Here is a 20,125-nt window from a genome sequence, read left to right as displayed (position 1 = left end):
CCCTAAATCCTGCAGTGAGAGTTACTTCCAGCAGATAACAGATTTCACAGGAAAGCACATCCAACAGGACTGTCAAGCACTGGTAAAACTATGAGCAGGATTTCCAGGTGTAAAACATTTCCAGCAAGGACAGACTGCAGGCAAGGTCTCATGGCAGGAATGCAAGTGACAGCACTGAGATTGCCTCTTGCAGTAATCACAGGTGACAATTCAGGATTCTCCCAGAGACAGCAGAGGCAGCATAAATTGTTTGTGTATAAAATATACAGCCCTAACATAGCAGGGGCACTGCATACACCCAGAAGCCTCCTGAACTCGAAGTGGCCCCGGACACTCCTGCTGTGTCACATACAAACCACAGTGACCCCAGTTCTTGGCGTGTTGCCATCTGAGGAAGTGGACAACAAACATACTTCCCCTTCAGGAGCCCACAAATTCAGTTGGATGGACCTGGGTGGGGAAAGCAACCCGAGGTGTGCAGCCACAAGTCGCTCAAGCAGGAGAAATGTAACATGATCAGAAAAAAAACACCCTCAGAACTTATCAATTTTCTTCTTTTATACTCTTCACCATTTGTCTTGAAAGAGGACATAAAATGCTTACCCCAAACTCGAAACTGTCTAAAGGTGGTGGGCATATCTTTTCAAAGAACTTCATAGTCTTTTCCGTGACATCTTTTTTTCCAAGTCCAAGTGCCAAAGCTGCATGGGTTTGTCAGCACTGACACTGTTTGTGAGACTAAAATGTTCTTATCTGAAAAGCTCTATCCCTACCAAATGTATTACATTTATACTGAGCAAGRTATTTTATTTCCTCTCAGTCTTATCCCTTAGGAATTAAGCAGAGTACTCAGATTTATCAGCTCAAAGGAAAAGCGTTTTCTATGACATTTGTCAACTCAATACCTTCCAAGCCAGAGCATATTTATTTCCAAAAACACAACCTCACAAATAATCTCCATCAACCTCACAAATAATCTCCATCAGGCCGATTTCTTTCACAGCTGACATTCTGGGCAGAAAGGTCCCACCTGGCATTAGACCATACTGGGAGAGTTCACAGTGCAAATATTCAGTTCTGTTGCCCAAAGCAGAGCATTCACCAGCTGACAGACCAAAACAGATCAGAGACCATCGGGGTGCAAACAGGAAASCATCAAAGAAACACAGTAACCTTCCATATCTACTGACAGTACAACCATCGCATCAGCTATGCTGAAGTTTTCCCCTCCTTCCTTTGAAATACCAAGTAAAGTTAAATTAGAAGAAACAYCTTTAAGAGCTGKTAGTGTAGAACAGGCATTTTACAGTTTGTTTGCKCCACTGAAGTACTGTATAATCTCTTACTTCACTCCTATATACAGCTTAAGCTATAGGCTTCAAAATCATCACAAAACCCAATTTTTTTCCCAGCTTCTCTAACTCTGCATATCAAAATTGAATACAAGTCAGCATACTTGTCATCCTCAATGTTCCTTCCATCTCCCTGAACTCACAAAATGAGAAGCAATGAATTCTCACAATTTTCTACAAGTTTCTCTGCAAAGCAATGCTTGCCTTGCACTAAGCAATGATGAAGACTGATTCCATGAATATCAACCAACCCCATAGAACATTTAAATTTTAGTTCAAGAGTCATTAATATCACTCAAGATTAGGCAAAAGCTGACCTTGTCACTACCACTATTTACTATTACCAACATCACAGAAATCACACTTGTCACGATTTCTTCTTTCAAAAACATAMCAAACACAACCCTGCACAGTCACGAAGAAGAATCCAATGTTTTCAGCCTCAAGCTTTGCAGCCCTGGATGTTCCCTGCTCACTTCCCACCAGAAGTGAGGGAAGGCAGAAGCTCTTGCTTAGGGTGGGTGAGCAGTAACTAAGGGTAGCAGACACCACCGACACCCTACAAATGAGCTCCTTGCACTCTAATCAGTCGTAGGACTTCGCCTTGATTAACAACTGCCYTTGTTGCAATTACCTCACCTCACCCTGGATGTTCAGAGGGCTTTTCTGCRCACAAAGTCTGGAGACAAAAAGGTCTTATAGAACAAAATCGGCCTCACAGTTACAGAGAGACCACATTTGTTTGCCCCGACAGCCTGCAGAAAGCTTTTCCCACTTTCACACATTGATCCATCAGATCAACTCTGGCATCAATCCACCACTTGCTCCTCCTCTCAGTCCCCCTCTTCCAGGGGTTTGACAGCACCGAGAGCTCAAAACCAACACAACTACCAAAGCATTAAAACAAGCGATCCCACAAAATGAGAAATCGGCTTCTACATACCAGGGGCCAGCGGGCAGAGCCCTCCCTCCCCGCTGCAGGGAACTTGTCTCCCACCTGTCTGAGGCYCTTTGGTAGCTTCTTCCTTTTCCCGAGGTGCTGGCACAGATTGCGGTCATTTTCCCGGTCTGAGCTGTACTGGTGGTGGTGGAGCCTGTTCTTTTTTGGCAGATACGACAGCCCATTGGTAAGTGCTTCCCGTTTCTTCTTGGCCAGAGGGTTCTGCCKCTTCTCCACGCGTTCCTGAGGTTTCAGAGCTACGTCCTTCTGCAGAGAGACAAGAGAAATGCACAGTGGTTAAACTGCAGCTCTGGTTTGGTTCTGGGTGACCTGCAAAGCACTCTCAGGGCAATGCTGCAGTCACCAGAAAAGGAAAAACCCACTGTTCACTGATTCCTCTTAATCAAAAGTAGGAAAATGATGAATAAAACTGGCAGGATGAAGTGAGGGCATGGAAGGAGACACATCCTCCTTGAGATTTCATACAGTAAACCTCAATTCTCAAAGGCATCTCRTGTATCAACTGAGCATGCATTTACAGGACAGCATTTGTTTGTAATGTTTAAACTAACAATCTGCTTTGTTTTAAACAATGCTCAACTTTCCAATATTTATTCTTATAATTTCTTGTGTTTGAGAAGCCAAGGCAYGAGCTGACCTAAATCCAATTAAGGCCAATGAATCTCCATTGACTTCAGGGCACATTTCCCTCAAGCCTGACTGAAGCAGTAGATTTCCAAATCACAGCGAGAGGGGTGAAAAGCGCACAAAAAAAGCAACCTGCATTGAAAACTTTGTCACTGGCCCTTTAACCCCCAGAATCAATGTCYGTCTATAAAAATACTCCACTCTTGTAACACAGATGTGAGTTTTGTCACTTAGCCCACAGCTGTTTTCTTACAAATAACCTGCAACACATAGAATCCCTTTTTGTTTCAGATAAATGTTACTTGAAATGAATCTTTTTCAGTGGCACAGAATGAAAGGCAGAGGAAGAGGAGGCTGGAGAATTCATTAGGAGAGAAGGATGAGAAGGTTTGGACAGATGTCAGTGACTGTGTATCCAATAAAGGCAATGTGCTGAGTCACCTCTGCTCCAGGAACTGTCCTCATTCAGGGGCTGGTGCTGCCCTGTGAGGGGATGCTACTGAGACAGGGTCATGCTTTTAGCACTCCTGGCTGCTTTCACCACAAGCTTCCATGCCCATCATGAGGCACTGGGTAATCTTGTGAGCCTTTCCGCTGTTGTTTATTGTCACTTAATATTGTAGCTGACAGCAGGAAAGGCTATTGGTCCCTGTGTCACGTAAAGACTGAGGCTCAGGAGAATATAATTCAAATTATGGCACCTTTCAATGCAAAAAAAAAAACATGCCTAAAGGCAAAAAGCAGTTTGGCTTTAATTAAAGACTGCTCCCTAAATGACTCTCCGAAACACAAGAGCACACAAAATTCATAACTGTAACCAATGAGAAGATTAATTAAACTGAAGACAGCCATTGTTCAAGTTTGATATTTAGCGAATGACTTTACAGGCATTAAAGATGGGAGTGCTGAACAGAAGCTGTAAGACACTTTTTCTACCTTTTCTTCACCTGAGATGCTACAGGAGATTCCCTGGGCTTTTCTTCACACAGTGATATTCATATYCAAAAAGCTAGGAGCCTTTTCCAACCTCATGAAAGAGAATTTTTTGCATCCTGAGCTATAACACAGGTTTAGTAATTCAACAACCTCCTGTSTCTCTTGCTGGTTCCTCGCTGGTTCTTCTGAAAAAGAGTTCAACAGTAGCACCGATCTCCCTAAAATGCTTTGGGATCTCCTCGTGCACAAGCTGAGGGATCTGATGGAGCTGCCCAAGGAAATCAAAAGCAAGAACAGCCCCTTTTCTTAGCACACCCTTTGCCTCCCTTCCCAAGGAAAGTTTTAGCTTTAGCTGCATGCCATAAATTCAGGAAGGCAATTTTCAGGTGCAGTGACCATTTCACCAATGCTCACTGCATACACACCTGGACCTCCTGGACAGCAAGGGCAGGTTATAAAATAACAGCTATTTTATCTTAAAACTGATTTCTAACACACAAATAATATTTTTTTTTTTTTTAGTTCAATATAAAAAAATCTAATGTTTTATGAGCAGAACATTACACCAGCAAAGATTTCTGTTAAAACACAGAGCTCRTGTCTGCAGATACAAATGCTATTCAAGAGGATTCATGCTAAATGTGAAAGGCTGAAGGAGTGAACAAAGGGAAACTTTTTGGAAAAAAAAAATCTTCTAATGACTAAGTAGCTTTTGTGGGATTTTTTTTTTCCCCAGCTGTGAGTGATCTAAATGAAACAGTGGCAGGCTTCCAGAAGCTTATAAAATATCTAATGGGGCCAGGCAYTTCCATAAGAAATAACTCGTTCCTATTAGCTTTAAGGGGGGCATGAKATGGGTCAGACCCTGCAGATCCCTGTGGATGTACCTGGGGTAACCCCCCCTCAGAGCCCATGTTCCAGACACCTTCATAAAGCTCCACATATTGTCAGATACACCCAAAGAATGTGGAGCTCATGTCAGAACTGGGGGGAAGGAATCTGCTCATGCACCTTTGGCAAAGGTTAGTGGCACCAAACTCACAAAGGCTCCCCCAAAGTGGATGGAAAGGCACCTTCCAAGGCAGGAGGAACGATGGGCAGGAGTTTTGAAAAATGAGGTGCCTTTTCAGCTCATGAACAAAGAGAGGCAAAGGAGCTCCCCACATGTCTAAAGGGGCCTTAAACTCTGTTTAATGGCTGGGCTTGCTGTGAGATTTAGACCTAAAGATTGGTRTTTAGACAACTGTTCCTCCAGAGGAGCCATCTGCTTTTCACAGCTGACACCCCTGTGGGGAAAATCCCATAGTGCTGGGGCTCACCCCCTCTGCGAGAGAATTGTGGGGTRCMGCCTCTCATGGCTTTCAACAGAGAYATGACTGGGCCCTAGAAGGAATAGGTGCATAGAAATATATGTGAAATTCTTCATCTGCAGGCTAGACTGCAACAGGACAAGATAAAAGTATAAATCTTAGACACAGGTGGGAAGGATGCATTAAAAGGAGCGTGAACAGAGCTCTCCCAGGGTGTTTCTCCTCATGTGTGCAGAGTGCCTCAGATTTTCTCGGGTTGTGCCCGTGGAACCCTGGGCTCTGTGGAGGTGGTGGCTGGCTGGGAACCATGGCCGTGCATAAATCACTTCCCCTCTTGCTGCCCTTTCTCCCTCGTACCATTTTTATCTCCCCCTTGTTTAGATAGGACAATGGCTATACCACGCTGTGTGCTAGTACATGAGCCAGCACAATCTTAATTACAGACTTCAGGCATCATCATGATTAGAGTAATAAGCTGTAATTACTCTAAGGTGACAGGACTGCACAGACCTTATCTACACAGATAAGAAGACGCAGCAATATTTCATGTCGAGCCGTATTTCTGAGCAGCTGCCCGTGGAGTGGATCCAGCCTGAGCAGCAGACCCCATGAACACAGCCAGTCTCTAATGGAGGTTTTTCTCCTCTCCTGCCAGCACGCAAGCCCACACACTTATTAAGGAAATCCTACAAACATATTAGGCACAGTTTAAAACCATCTCTTTCAGAGATATCTTTCATCAGTAAAGTGCCTTAAGTGTATCAGGAAGGTGACTTAAATGTATAAATATGTAATTACATGCAATTCAATACAGAAGGGCATTAATATTTATGAGTGTACTGTATAATCTAAAGACATTTCCATTTGTTTTATTTCTATTGGKCACATTAATCAAGCTGATCCCACTGCAGGTGCCGTGGCAGGGAAGGAAGGGCCTCCYGTGCTGGGCAGGGGTGGCACTGCAGTCACTGGTCCCAGTTCCCTGCTGGGTGGAGGGAAGGGGAGCATCCCCCATGGGTCCAGTAGGTCATTTGTCAGGGTGCAGCCTTGAAGGACACGCTGYATTCTCATCGAGTGTGGCAGGGAGCTGGGCTTGATTTATTTCAGCCAAGTCCGCTTTCTTGCTCAGTAAAAGACAACTCATTGATCAGAGCTCACATCCTCAGTGGGAGCAGAGCAGAATTGGTGGGGMACACACATCACCCCATAAACCTCAGCCCAGCCAGTCCAGCCCTGCCCTCCCCTCCTGCCCCTGCCCTCTGACAGCAAACTTAAAAACAACACATAAATAACCCTGTTTTACTCCTTACTACAGGATTCCTCTGTGGGAGCACTGGGTGAAGAACAACACTGTAAATGCAGTGTGTAGCAAATGCKCTGCAGAAATTTCTCTGCATGAACATTTCAGGTGCTGCTCAGGGATTTTAAGCCTTGACCTTTCCAAACCATCCTTGTGGATTATCATTACAATTCCAGCTTGTAAAAGCTTATTTTCTGAATTTGCACTGGATGTGATCTCAGTAAAATACAAATTTTAAAAACTTATAATTCAAACCAAGAGTAGTTTACACTGCAGTGCTAGTTGAACCAAATTACAATTGCAACAGTCYACAGCTATATTCCAATTATTTGCCCCTCAGGTTCTTGCAAAAGTCCTCTCTGGCTTTGTATCAGAGCCCAACAATTTATCCTTCACTCCAACAATAAAGAAATTGGACATTTTTTTTAAAATGTCAAATAGTCAGGAAATGYCAATGAAATGCTCCACTTTGAACACAAATATTTAGAAAATCAAGCTTGAAGCTGCCAGTCTGCTCCATTCACTATTCAAACATCCAGGAGTCCCTGTCAAGGAGAGCTGTAAGAGAGGCACTTCTGGAGCCTTTCAAGGAACAAACAATTCCCGTTTGATCAGGAACACCAGTGMAGAAGGAAGAAGCCAATTAAGGGGAAAGAAAATACATTTTCAGTAGCTACAAAAGTCGATTTGAAATTCTTTGCCAGCTCCATCCCAAGCCCAGGACAGCTCTCAGCCTGCTGCCAGCTGCAGCAGCTCCCAGGGACGGGAGGGGAAGCAAGAAACGGCCAAGAGGAACAGCACAGAGACTGAAATRATGACAAACCCATGTCCTCCAAATCCACCCAGGACACTGGGTACAGGAGTTTAGCCTGCAAGAAATTAGGATGCCTGCAGGGTACAGCAGAGAGAAATCCTGCAGCTTGGCCAGCACAGAGTCCCAGAGTGGTTTGGGGTAGAAGGAAACTTAAAACCCATCCAGTGACACCCCTGCCATGGCAGGGACACCTCCCACTGTCCCAGGCTGCTCCAACCCTGTCCAACCTGGCCTTGGATCCCCCAAGGATCCAGGGGGCAGCCACAGCTTCTCTGGGCACCCTGTGCCAGGGCCTGCCCACCCTCACAGGGAAGCATCACACGGGGGGCATCATTAGCTGGGAATCCAGGACAGCAACATCCACAAACTGCCCCAAAACCTGCACAAAGTGAACCAAAACCTGCACAAACTGATCCAAAACCTGAACAAACTGAACCAAAACCTGCACAAACTGATCCAAAACTTTCACAAACTGAACTAAAACCTGCACAAACAGCTGCACAAACCGCCCCAAATCCTGCACAAACTGAACCAAACCCCCTCAGAACCAGGAAACATTGCCAGTCTGAGAGTACCAAATTTTCCATCACATCTTGACAGTCCCCATCGACTCCCACTGTGTTTCTGTTACATTAGAGAAGAATATTTACAGCTGATAGATGAAAATGTCCCAAAACTTCAGTACATCTCTCATGTTTCATAATTTGCTATTTTAACTCTGGCAGAAACAAGAAGATGTGAAGGTCTGAAAATAATGCACTGACCAATCCCTCTAATATTTCAAAATCAGAATAGAAAATGAGATGCTTATAATAACTATTAATTTACCGCCATTAAAAGTAAATGGACTGTAAATGTACTGTGTATTCTTCTGCTGAACAATTAGTTCCTCAAAAGCATATTTCTAGGAGAAAAAAATTGCAAACACTCTGAAAACAACACCAGGGAGAAGGGAATGGTGGTGTAAAGCACAATGCAAAAGAGAGGGAAGGATTCTTGGTGTCACTATTATGGTATTTTGGGACACAAGGCACTGGTGAACAGAGCATGATGTCAACTATATTGAGTGCAGCAGCCCACCCACTAATCCCAGCAATTCATTCAAGCCACAAGACCTCTGCAGAAAGGCTCAATCTTGTTTTGTTTTGTTTTGTTTCATAAAGCAGCAATCCACTGCCTCGAGCATCTCTCTGGGATCTGCCAACAGAGTGGTTCAGTGTGCTGGAAGATATAACCATTTAAATTTTTTTTTTATGTAACTTCAGTCAAAGATCTTGTTCACCTTTGCCCCAGGGAAGGCACTGAAGTTTCTTTGCAGGGCATTGTTCCAGCAGGGGAGGCCTGAGGAGCTTCACAGCTCAACAGAGCAGGAGAGGGACAGGAGAGAAGGGACATTAGTGACCATCAGTGGCCATCAATGACCATGAACAGAACATCAGCCCCAAACCTCCCCCCTGGCCTGGTCGGACACTCCTGGTCTGGGAAAAGAGAGATGAGGAGCAGGGCCTGATCAGCATCAGAGGGGAAGAAATCCAGATCCAACAGAAACCCAAATCCTGAGAACTGTACAACGTTGGACCAATGAACATTGAACCAATAAAGTTCTCTGGGGTTTGACTGTATAAAGTTTGGGGGAAATCTTGTAAAATCCATGTGTGATGGAATGATTTTCTCTGTACACTCAGGCTGTGTGTGGACCAGATGATTTCTGTGACACATCCTGGCCAGAACAACATTGTGGCCAGAAAATAAAGTAATGTCTTGACTTTCTAACATTAAAAATGTTTTTGGAGGGTTTTTGTTTTTTGGTGACAAGGGCTGTGAGGGCAGCAGAGTGAGGATGAAAGCGGGGCCAGGCTGGGGAGCTGCGAGTTGAGTGCACAGGGAGGAGAACAACAGCAGAGCAAGGTGCTGGCTGCTCCAGATACGCTGTGTGAAAGAGCTTCTGGAGCAAAGAGATTGCTTTGATTTTTTTCTCCCAGAATCATTTGTTAACAATAGCATTGATAAACAGAAGGCCCCTTTTCAGGTCCTGCCGATTTAAATTACACACACAAAAATACATTAAGGCAACATTATTGAGGTGACAAAGTCAAGGGCTTGCAAGTTATGAGAGGCCAGGATTAAGGYTGCAGCCACCACCTCAATTCAGGCCTCTTGTGCATACACGCTGAGATACAATCTTTAATTACATGATCCCCTGCTCCTGTTTCTCTACACAGAATGGAAGGTGCTCAGCTAATGAGCAGCCACTCAGGATTTTGTTTGCACCTCTTTGTCCACGACGTGGACCCAAACCTTGTTTACTGGCACTCCATTCACACCCTCCTCAGAACGCACAATGATTAATTTCCTCACTGGCTTTTCTGTACTCCAGATAGTATCAGATGGATGCTCAACAAATACCAACGGCCCATTTTACTGTTGTTTTGCCAGACAAAGGTATTTGACTGTTCCCATTTTATAGGTGGCAACAACAGCCCTGGCATGTTCAGRTCAGAAGCATCTACTAATTTTAAGCATTCGTTGGGAAGCACCTGACGTTTGATTTTTAGCAGAGAACTTGACTCCACAGTGCACTTTCTCTAACGAGGCACAGCCTTCACTGATTTTAGCAGCTACTGGGAGTGCTGAGCACTCCTGAAAATCAGACTTTAGTGAGCACCTTGACCGTGTTATAAGGATACAGGGAGGAGCTGTTTCTAAAATAATGTGGTGCCATGRCCTCCCTCAATGTCACATGGCAAATACAAACCGGAGGCAGAGGAAAACTGAGACTTTGGTGCCAGCTGGCAAAAACTGATGTCCTACATGAAGATGAGCATCAGAGCCATTGATTCCCATTCATTTATTCCATGTTTTTCCAAACATGACATGGCATTCTCAGCCTTAACTTCCCCTCCTCCCTTTTCAGTTCTGTCTCTCAAATACTGTGTTACACCACGTTACAGCTGTGGAGAGCAGTCAGGAAATTATTGGAGCTGTGCAACCTGAGTTAGGAAAATCCCTCATGGTGGAGGTGGGGAAATGCTGAGCAATGCCAGCTGAGCCTGCGGTGCCCTGGAACTGCTTTCCTTGGAGCTGCYCAGCTTTGGGGAAGGAAGAGCACACACAGCTGATTCTGCTCAGACTGGTTCAGCCAGAAGCTCCTGCCAAGAGATCCTGAAGCTCTGCTCCAGCCACCTTGTGCCAGCCTCCAAGTCCCGTCGTGGTTTTTCTAGGGATTCTTCTTGGTCTTACACAAATTGCCAGCAAAGCCCAAGGTTRTATCTCTGCTGCAGGTTTGACTCAGTGACCTCCAGCACACCCAGTGTTACCGAAACTGAGGGAAAAACAAAACCTCTCCAACAATATTTTTTATATTTCAGAGTCAAGGCATTACTTTATTCTGGCCAGGATGTTGTTCTGGCCAGGATGTGCCACAGAAATCATTTCATCCACACAAGCCTGGGTGTGCAGAGAAAATAATTCCATGACACATGGATTTTACAAGATTTCCCCCAAAATTTTATACAGTCAAAACCCATATTGTCTGAATAATTCAACCAGCACTTTGGTTGGCAGGCTACAGACCCAGGCAAGGAGGYAGTGGGCCAATAAATGTTACATTTAAAGGGTATCCCCATTATTTTAGGGTTGGAATAAATGCATGTGGGCTCAGACAGTTCTCATCCCTGTTGTCCCTGCACCAGGGAACAGATGACTTCAGCCTCACCCTGGCACCATTCATCAGCACAGCACTCAACAGCCATAAAAAATACATTATGGTTTGTAAATTGAATCAGAAGCACCTCTGCATTCCTGGTTCTGTGGGAAGATGGGGCAGCACCAGCAAAGTCCAGTGCATTCCAAAGGTCTGAAGATGCTCACTGCAATCTCCTGGCCACAGAAAGGCCCTGAGCTGGGACACCCTTGGCTTTGCTGCCCTGTCAGCCTCGAGCCTGGATGGGAAAACCTGGTCCCCAGGAGTCAAGACAGAGCCACCACTGTGAGACAACACCRGTAAAAACATCGAGGAAACTGCTCCAGAGAGATGGGAACATCCCTGACAAGTGCTTCTGTGTCACACAGGCAGCCAGAGCATCTCCCTGCACACCCAGCCAGCAGGACAGAGAGAAATGGCAGAAATGGCAAAGAAAAGGACAGATTTAGTAGAATTATCCATGGATGATGCCAGGCAGTGCAATCCATGAGTAATCCAACCCAAAGGGTTTTTTACCCAACCAAAAAATCTCCACAGAATAATGGGTTGTAATCATTCAGCCTTTATACAAAATTATTCTGTTTTGGAAAAACTCTCACATCTTGTAGGTCCAGAATTCAAACTACTCAGCAGAGGAGTTTTTCTGTCTTCTCAGTTCCTCAGTTCCTACACTTATTCCTCTGGGTTTTTTTTTCTCTAGGAAGCCCCTAACTCTGCCACTGTCTTGGCATGTGGCATACAGCCAAAAAGACTGATGAGGAAAGATTTTAAAGAGAAAGTGATTATTAAATAAGGAGAGAGAAAGAGAGCTCAGCCAGGACCTGAGGACTGCAACACTTAAGGCRAGCTTGGCAATATTCCTCATTAGGAAAAGGACCCGAACCTTTGTGCAATTAGAGGGAGGAAAGAAACAATGGTTCAAGTTTCCATCTGCAAATGAAACCACCTTCTAGCATTTAGGCTGAAAAGAAATAATAAAGAACAAAAGTTTAAGAAACAGAGCAATATGTAACCTTTCCATTTGCTGGCTTATTCTTCCCCAAGGAAACAGATACAGTGAAGATAAATTTGATGATCAAAAAAAACCAGACGGATAACATTCTTGTACGGTGCTGATCACGGGCAAATCCCCCTCTCTGCAGTTCAGAAGCGCAGCTTAGCATAACAGACAAGATTTATCATTGCCTTGTCCTCACCCCCCTTACAAAGCAGACATCACTTGCTCCTGTCTCCAGAGTCCTCCCTCTCACACACAAGGAAATAAAATACCAGAACTGTTCTGCTGTTCTGTGCAAAGGTACAAACCCTGCCCCCAAGGCACAAGCCAGCCCTCCTGCTAAATGCCACACGTTTTCCACCTCTTCTTTCTGCTCAGCTGTGAGCGCATCACATCCTGGCTCATCTCTGCGCTCAGCTTGTGCTCCCAAGTCTCCATGGCATCACCCAGAAACCACCAGGTACATTCAGCAGTTCCGAGTGYTGGAAAATAGACCAGCTAAAAATTTTGTTTATGTAACTTTAGTCAAAGATCTTGTTCACCTTTGCCCTGGGGGAAGGGTGTTGAGGAGCTTCACAGCTCAACAGAGCAGGAGTGGCACAGGACAGAAGGACCATCAGCCACCATCAGTGACCATCAGTGACCATGAACAGAACATCAGTCCCAAACCTCCCCCCTGGCCTGGTCAGACACTCCTGGTCTGGGAAAAGAGAGATGAGGAGCAGGACCTGATCAGCATCAGAGGGGAAGAAATCCAGATCCAACAGGAACCCAAATCCTGAGAACTGCACAACATTGGACCAATGAACATTGAACCAATAAAGTTCTCTGGTGTTTGAGTGTATAAAGTTTGGGGGAAATCTTATAAAATCCATGTGTGATGGAAGGATTTTCTCTGCACACCCGGGCTGTGTGTGGATCAGATGATTTCTGTGGCACATCCTGGCCAGAACAACATTGTGAGCAGAAAATAATGTCTTGACTTTCTAACATTAAAAATGTTGTTGGAGAGTTGTTTTTTTTCAATCTGTTTTGGTGACACAAGGAGGTGAAACTGATCTTCCCTTCCTTTTGGATGTAGAATACAGAGTCTCCAGYAAAATGGGCACAGAACAAAGCATGAATAAATGGACAGGGAAAACCCGAGGTGGCTGCTTTCTCCAGTTTCATCTCAGGGCACAGACCCTTCAAAGCCACCTGATACTCCAGAGAAAAACAGAATTTCCTTTAGAGYTATGCTGTGGCTGAAAACATAGTGTCTTCTGCAAATATTCAAGCTATTTTGCAGATAGATTTTTTAAAACTGAAGTGTCATCTAATATTCAGGGTTATTTAGTGGCTGCAAAAGCAATTACTGCAATATTTCTTGTTTATAGCCACCTAGAAGCTACAAATTTAACTTTGTAGGGATGCACAGTCAGGGGATCTGGTTCCAAAGCAGAAYATYTCAAGTCAAGAGCTTTGCTAATGCCTGCAGCAAACTTGCAGGGAGTTACAAAAGCTGTGAATCACATCAGTCCAGCAGCACTCACAGTCMAAACCCACCTCACTGCTGCCTCGCCTCAACTCGGAACCCTTCCTTCTGTAAAAGCATCCCAGCTCCTGTCTCTCTGCAAAACTTGCYTGGAGCAGGAACAGATAAAGCTCTGCAATGCATCTCTCGAGAGCCACGGAGTGTGCTGAGGAGAATTGGAACCATCAGCAGGAAATCWGTCTGCACTGGGAAGGAAACCTTTCCTAGGGAAGATTTGTTCTCTAAGCTGCTTGTAGGGGCTGGTGTCCAAATGTGTCCTGTGTGACCTCAGCACCACTCACACCCTGCCAGGCCTGGGATTAGAGCTGGCTGGACTGAGAAGGTGAGGAATTAACGTGGGGCTTGGGGGTGGCTGTGGGAATTCCTGCTCTCCCCCCTGTGACCTGCAGYGCTGAGCTGAGCCCCCAGCCACAAAGAAGGCATTCAGGGGCCTCAAACGATTTAATTCCCATTGACTGCTTCTCCAAAGSCAATAAATGGCCCCGTGAATTTGGGCCTTCAGCCCTCCCGTGCAGCAGAGCTCATCTGTGAAATGGGAATGAAACCACATCCTCTTCCATCTATGCTCTACAGGGCTGAATCCTCACAGAGGTGAATAGATCAGGCCCCACAGGGGCTGCACACACTGGGTTATGGAGGGTACGGGGCCCTGCAGGGCGAGCTGAGCTCATGGAATGGGGGTACATGTCCCTCCACTTACAGATGGACCAAGGCAGCCCCTTGGAGAGGAAAGGAGAGTGTCCAACTGCTACACCCCATAAAGCATCTGAGGGCTTGCACTGCCCATTTTGGGAACATTTTGGGAACAACAGCAAAGCCTCTCACCTTCCCAGCCTGTGCAGCCCTTCAGCTCCATCAGGGCACGCCACCAGAGCCAGGAGGTTCCTGTTCCTGTGTGAACCCCTGCCCTGCCTCCTGCCAAGCAGGTGCTTCTTGCACCTCTCTTCTCCTGCAGCTGTGTAGCGTGGGGAAGTCGTGTCTGTTGTACCTTCTCCATCATCCCCATGGGACAAGATGAGCCYCTGCAGCCTCCCTGTTGTCACTCARCCATATCTGTGCATTTGGTGCTTTCTCTTCTTTTTCCCTCCCGCATGGACACGCTGCCTGCACACCCTAACACTGAGGGGCGCAGCATTTCCCTCCCCACTTCTTCATCCCAATGTTGTGTTTCATGTATCTTGGACATATTTTCAGGACAGAAAATCCAAACCAATGCTTCAAAAAGACACCCAAAGTCTGCAGCTTTATTCCGAGAGAAAAATGACCTCARACCCCTGGACTAAACAAATGCCTGGGATGACAAAGATGGAATAAATTAAAGGATATAATTATGGCTGGGAAAAGAGGGAAGGAGGTTACTCAATAGGATGAAAGAGGGATTTGAAGAATAAGAAATGAAAGGAGGTGTCAGCTTGAATCARCCAGGTTGAAAACTGCTGCTGATTTTGACTGACACACTGAGACTTTCCGATTGCAAACTCTTTCTCTAATAAGCTGCAAATTCACCTCTACACTTTTACTTTGATCTTAATGCAAATATTTTAYAATGGACACATTTAATGATTTTCAGGTGCTTATTGGTTCTATCAGACTTGATACTGGAATCAATCTCCTCCTTTGGAAAGCTTGGGTTAATGGCAAAGTTTATTAAACTGCACGCAGTCATTCAGAGAAGATCAATAGAGACATGATTGCAGAGCAACCAGAGGATTAAACATGAGATTTATCACAAAATTAAACTGAATTAAATGTTCCCTGATAGCACTTGAAATGCTGTCGATACTCTTAACTGATAATCTATGCTTTCTGTGTTTACTTACCAGGCAGCGGGGAAGTCTGACTCGAGGAAATGACTGTAATGTAAAATCTTCAAAGATTTGCTGAGAGCATTAAACCTCACCTAGAAAACCATTATTTCTTCCTGTTAGAAGAGCAAAAGCATTTTGCTTCTTTGCCCATTTCCTCTTGAAGGGAGRGGAGGATGCAGCCCTCTCCCATATCACACTTGGCAATCTCCTTCACAGGGCCATTATAGGATGCACAGAATGCTAAAGGATCCTACACAGGGTTACAATKAAATATTTTGTGGTTTCCTGCTGTGGCAGTTTTTACCTCATTCAGAATGAATTTTGAGTTTTCGATGACCTTATTAAAACTTACTCCTCACTCAGAGAAATTTGCAGCCTTTCTGCTTCTCCTCAGCTTAGCACAGACACCTCTCTGGGCCCTTACATTCACCCTCTCCTTGCACAGCACTGGATAAACATCTCTGATGTTTTCTTCCAAAAGAATTCAACTCCAAAGCATCAAAAAAATCCAAATAAACAAACAAAATCCACAACCTCCCCCCCTCCCAAAAAAACCCCAACACTACAGCCACAAAATCCCCTAACCACTCTAGGCACACCAGCAACACAGGTCCCCTGCCCTAGGAAATAGAAAAGGAGGTCCAGGGAAACAAATCAGGCCAATTTTACAGAGGGAAAGAGAATCTAAATTCAGACATTATTCTTTGAGATGAGATCCATTCCTGCAGCAGAGCTGGAATTTCCCAGCCCCTGCTGCATCCTGGGCTCCGTTACCAGGATCACACACAGGGATCGTTTCCATCTGCACTGGGGTCACATGGCTGACCTGGCTGGAGGATCAAACCCTCAGCTGTCAGCACGAGAGAGGGGCAGGGAMGGAGCAGCAGATCTTGAGCTCACAAGAGACCAGATGCACAATTATACCCAATCACAGCCACAACTTGGATTAATTTTGATTGTGTTTCCAAGGGTTTCCAAAATGGTCACAACTCACAAATYCAATTGAAGAGTTTCCTTAAAATTKAATGTTTGTGTTCAACAAGCAAGCAGGAGGGGGGGATGGCAGCTTCCAGGCATTTTCCATCACACTTTYCAGAGAAAGTCTGTATCCCACCACAGCCTCCACCAAAAGATTAATAAACCTTGCTAAAACACCTCAAAGGAAATACGACCATCCAACAACAAATAAACTACCCAAAACAAAACCCATCCAAAAATCCCTCATCAGCTATCATGAATTGAATTTTTACTGACTCAGAGGGGCTTAGCTGCTTTCTAAACAGGCTCAGCCATCCCCAGYGTACTTTGCAAAATTCAATCCAGTAATCCAATCCCAGATGCATTACGTGAAATCTTATTTCTCCAAGCTCTAGAAAAGAACAAGCAAAAAGGAAGGCTTTAGGAACACTAATTTGCCAATAAATACTSACTGAGCCAATTTTGCCTTTGCTGCTTTTTGGAGGAAAATAAAAGGAAAAAAAATCCCMAAACACCAAGTGCTGTCCGAGTACTACGCTCTCTTATTAAAACTTCACTTGTGGATGGAAAAAMTACCACTGAGCACATACCCTGAAATTAGCCCAGCATGTGCTGTCCCAATAAACAAATCCTCAGAAACTAGATTAGAATCATTCCCAGTAGGCTTCCACTACAGAAATCACTGCCAGTCCTGTCCAGAAAGGGAAAATCTCTGTAATATCTCATAAAAGGATCAAAACATTGAAATGAAGAGGGGGGCATGTTTTAGCAGTCACCAGTGAGGTCATGATCAGTACTGCCTGGTGAATTTTACATCGATAGCGTCACAGGATGAATCCCGGAGTGCCTGATCAGGGACACGGAGACTCACCCTGCTCCTTCCTCAGGAGGAGCCAGCCAGCTTTAGGGGATCCCACTGCCCTGTGGGGATGACACAGCTGCCATCAGCAGGGTTTAGGGGATCCCACCTGCCCTGTGGGGTGCTCCAGGGGTGACACAGCTGCCATCAGCTGGGGTTTAGGGGATCCCCTATGCCATGTGGGGATGACACAGCTGCCATCAGGAGCACAGGAGCACCGACTCTGCCCCAAAGCAACAGCTGTTCCTGCTGCTTTCCTGTTTCTCCCATTTTCCCTTCCCACACCCTAACATAGAGTGGGCCCAGCATTTCCGTCCCCAGTTTTTCATTCCAATGTTAGACCTCATGTATCTTGGACACTCCTTAGAAAAGGAGTTCAGGACAGAAAATGCAAACCAATACCTCAAAAAGACACTGGTCAGGAGGGCAGGACCAGGTGAGCAGCTGCCTGTGACGTGGAATACCTGGCTCTGCCAGCCTCCTGCTGCCCTGGCACCCTCTGTGAGACCCCAATCCATCCCAACCTGGACTTACTGCCAGCAGGGAGATACTCTGCCCTTAAAAATAAGGATTTCTGGCCTCCTGATGTTTGCATGCAGAGAAAGGGAAGCAAAGTCCATGARAACATGGTTGCACACCTCAGTGCAGCACCTGCAAGGCAGGCTGAAGCCAAGCAAACAGTGTCAAACTAAAAAATGTGATTTTCCCAGGCAGTTTTCCCCCTGCAGCTGCTGCTCTCCCAGAAGCCAAGGCCACCCCTGCAGCTCTCACTCATGGGAACGAGCAGCACATTGCTGATGCCTCAGTGCATCAGTGACCACGAGGCAGCAGAGTGGCCCAAAGTGGCTCCTGTTTCTGCCCTGGGCTGAAGCAGCCTGCAAGAGACAGCACTAAACCACAGCTGGGAGTTCCCCGGGGGAGGCTCATCCCTGCCAACTGTTCCCCTCCTGTCCTGTCCCACAGCTCAGGGACTCTGGACATGCCCTTTCGCCCCTCCTCTGGCCATGGGATGCAGAGGACCCCAGGACACAGACCTGGAGGGGCTTCTGTGGCACCAAAAATTCCCCTCCCAGGAAAAGCAGCCACCATGCACTCAGCATTTTATTAATTTAATGGTCAGGATAATAAATTCGTCAGCAATGACAAAGAAATTCCCTGGAAACTGAAGTACTCAAGTGTCATTGAGGCTCCATCTATTTAGCAAATAGATGAGAGCCTGGCAGCGAGAGCTGAGTGATGAAGCAGCTGTCAGCRTCTCCTGCAGCAGCTGCTCCAGCACAGCACGGGCACAGGTAGCTCCCAGGGCTCTTCTTCTCAGGGAGGTGAAGAGGATCCTGATCAGAACGGAAATCAGCAATGGCAAACCAAATTTATGAGCTGACGCAGAAGCAATGGGTCATCTCTGTAAAGTCCCCTGCTCCTGGTGACTTGACCGAGCTTCGGGTTTTACTGAAATCAGATTCATTTAAGTTTTASTAACARAAGAGGGTGAATTTTGTTCTCTGAYACACTGAAGTCACATTTGAGTGGACCTATACYTTCATGAGACACTGTGAGTTTTTTTAAGGGACTTTAATTTTTGAAACACATGTAAGTTTTTACAAGAGCTGAGTTGCTGAACCTATTTTAGTAGCTTGATTTCTTAAAAACTCAGGATGATAAAAGGTTTTCTGTCACTTTTACCCTTCTTATGGAGCAGTAGYTTCCACATTGTACTCTGCCACTGAAACTGGAGGTTTTCCAGGGAATTTCCATGTGCTTTATTTCCTAACACACACTGCGAGAGGTTAAAAACAGAGAATACACAACTCTCTGCTCTCCTATTTTCATAATTAAAAATTCATGGAAAGTTGCAGTGAAAATGAGGCTGAATGGCAGATTAGAGAGCTGTTTGTCCTTGGGTAGGAGATATCAAAGACAACAGTTGGTCCACTGGAGAGGAAAAGGAAATGACCATGAAGGGTCYTTCAAAACAAGAAATTGGAACAAGRAGGAATCAGCAGAAAACTCTGCTTGTACAGAGCACGGGTATACCTCAAAGAGATGGTCTGAAAGCCTTTCTCTGCAATGCAAGACAGAGAAAAGAAAAGAAAGAAAAAAATCACTGGGACAGACTTTCAAACTGGAGACTACAAAATTTACACCAGCTGAGAACCTGCCCTAATTAAAGGGAATATTTCTGCATGAAAGAAAACCAAGCATGAGATGCTCAACCTAAGGCAAGGAGTTTCAACAGARTATCAGCTGCTGAGGCTGCCAATTACAGGGACTGCCAAACATCAGGTGGCACAAAGGGATCACCCAGGGGACAACCAGCAGGAACTTCTTCATACCTGAACGACTGCAGTGAGTCCACACACGGCTTACAGCTCACGGAGAAAGGCTCAGAGCTCTATATGAAATGATCAGAAATTCTTCCTCTGTGAATCCTAAATATTTAGAGTAATGTGCTTGAAATTCTGGTTTGCTGAAATCCATCATAAACCCAGAAAATTTTGGAGCAAGGCAGAAGAATGGAGGAAGTGGAGGGGGAGGGGAGGCCATTCCCAGAGCATCCCCAGCTGAGAACCAGCACACGCTGTACCAYTGGGGAGGCAACTTTATGTGCTCTTAGTGGTAGATTAATGAATGTAATTACCTAACATTGTGGCTGGGAATGCTGCAAAACTGTAATTTACAGTGTGCTGTAAAGTCCTAATGTGTTTTTATGTCCATAAGCTGCTTAGCCATAATCTAATGCGTTTGTATATGGGCACCCTCTGGTTGCAGCTGCAGCCAATGCAGTAAAAACTCCAACTTGGCTCCCCCCAATTCTCTGTTCTTTCCATCTCTTGGGGCCTGGCACAGGGAGGTGTCCTTGAGTTTGGGGCTGCAGAGGAATTGTTTTGTGGAAAATGGGAGAGCAGGAGCTCAGCACTGTCTGTGGAGTCTGGAGTTATCCACTGA

At 45.4% G+C, this 20,125-nt stretch overlaps 1 protein-coding gene across 1 annotated transcript in view; it reads right to left on the bottom strand.

Moving 5' to 3' along the window:
* Positions 1–2,565, bottom strand: part of LOC130584086 (autism susceptibility gene 2 protein-like) — a gene marked incomplete at both ends in the record, with an annotated part of 153,896 nt that extends 151,331 nt beyond the window's left edge. The window contains one exon of the mRNA XM_057383847.1: positions 2,350–2,565. Coding sequence (XP_057239830.1) covers positions 2,350–2,565 — 216 coding nt within the window. The remainder of the gene's footprint in view (positions 1–2,349) is intronic.
* Positions 2,566–20,125: the final 17,560 nt, after the last annotated feature.

This window comes from Malurus melanocephalus, unplaced genomic scaffold (assembly GCF_030028575.1).
Source record: "Malurus melanocephalus ecotype Western Australia unplaced genomic scaffold, MMel_1.1 scaffold_666, whole genome shotgun sequence".
NCBI lineage: Eukaryota > Metazoa > Chordata > Aves > Passeriformes > Maluridae > Malurus > Malurus melanocephalus.
The sequence above is the reverse complement of the archived record's forward strand: the minus strand, read 5'-3'. Positions and strand labels throughout refer to the sequence as shown.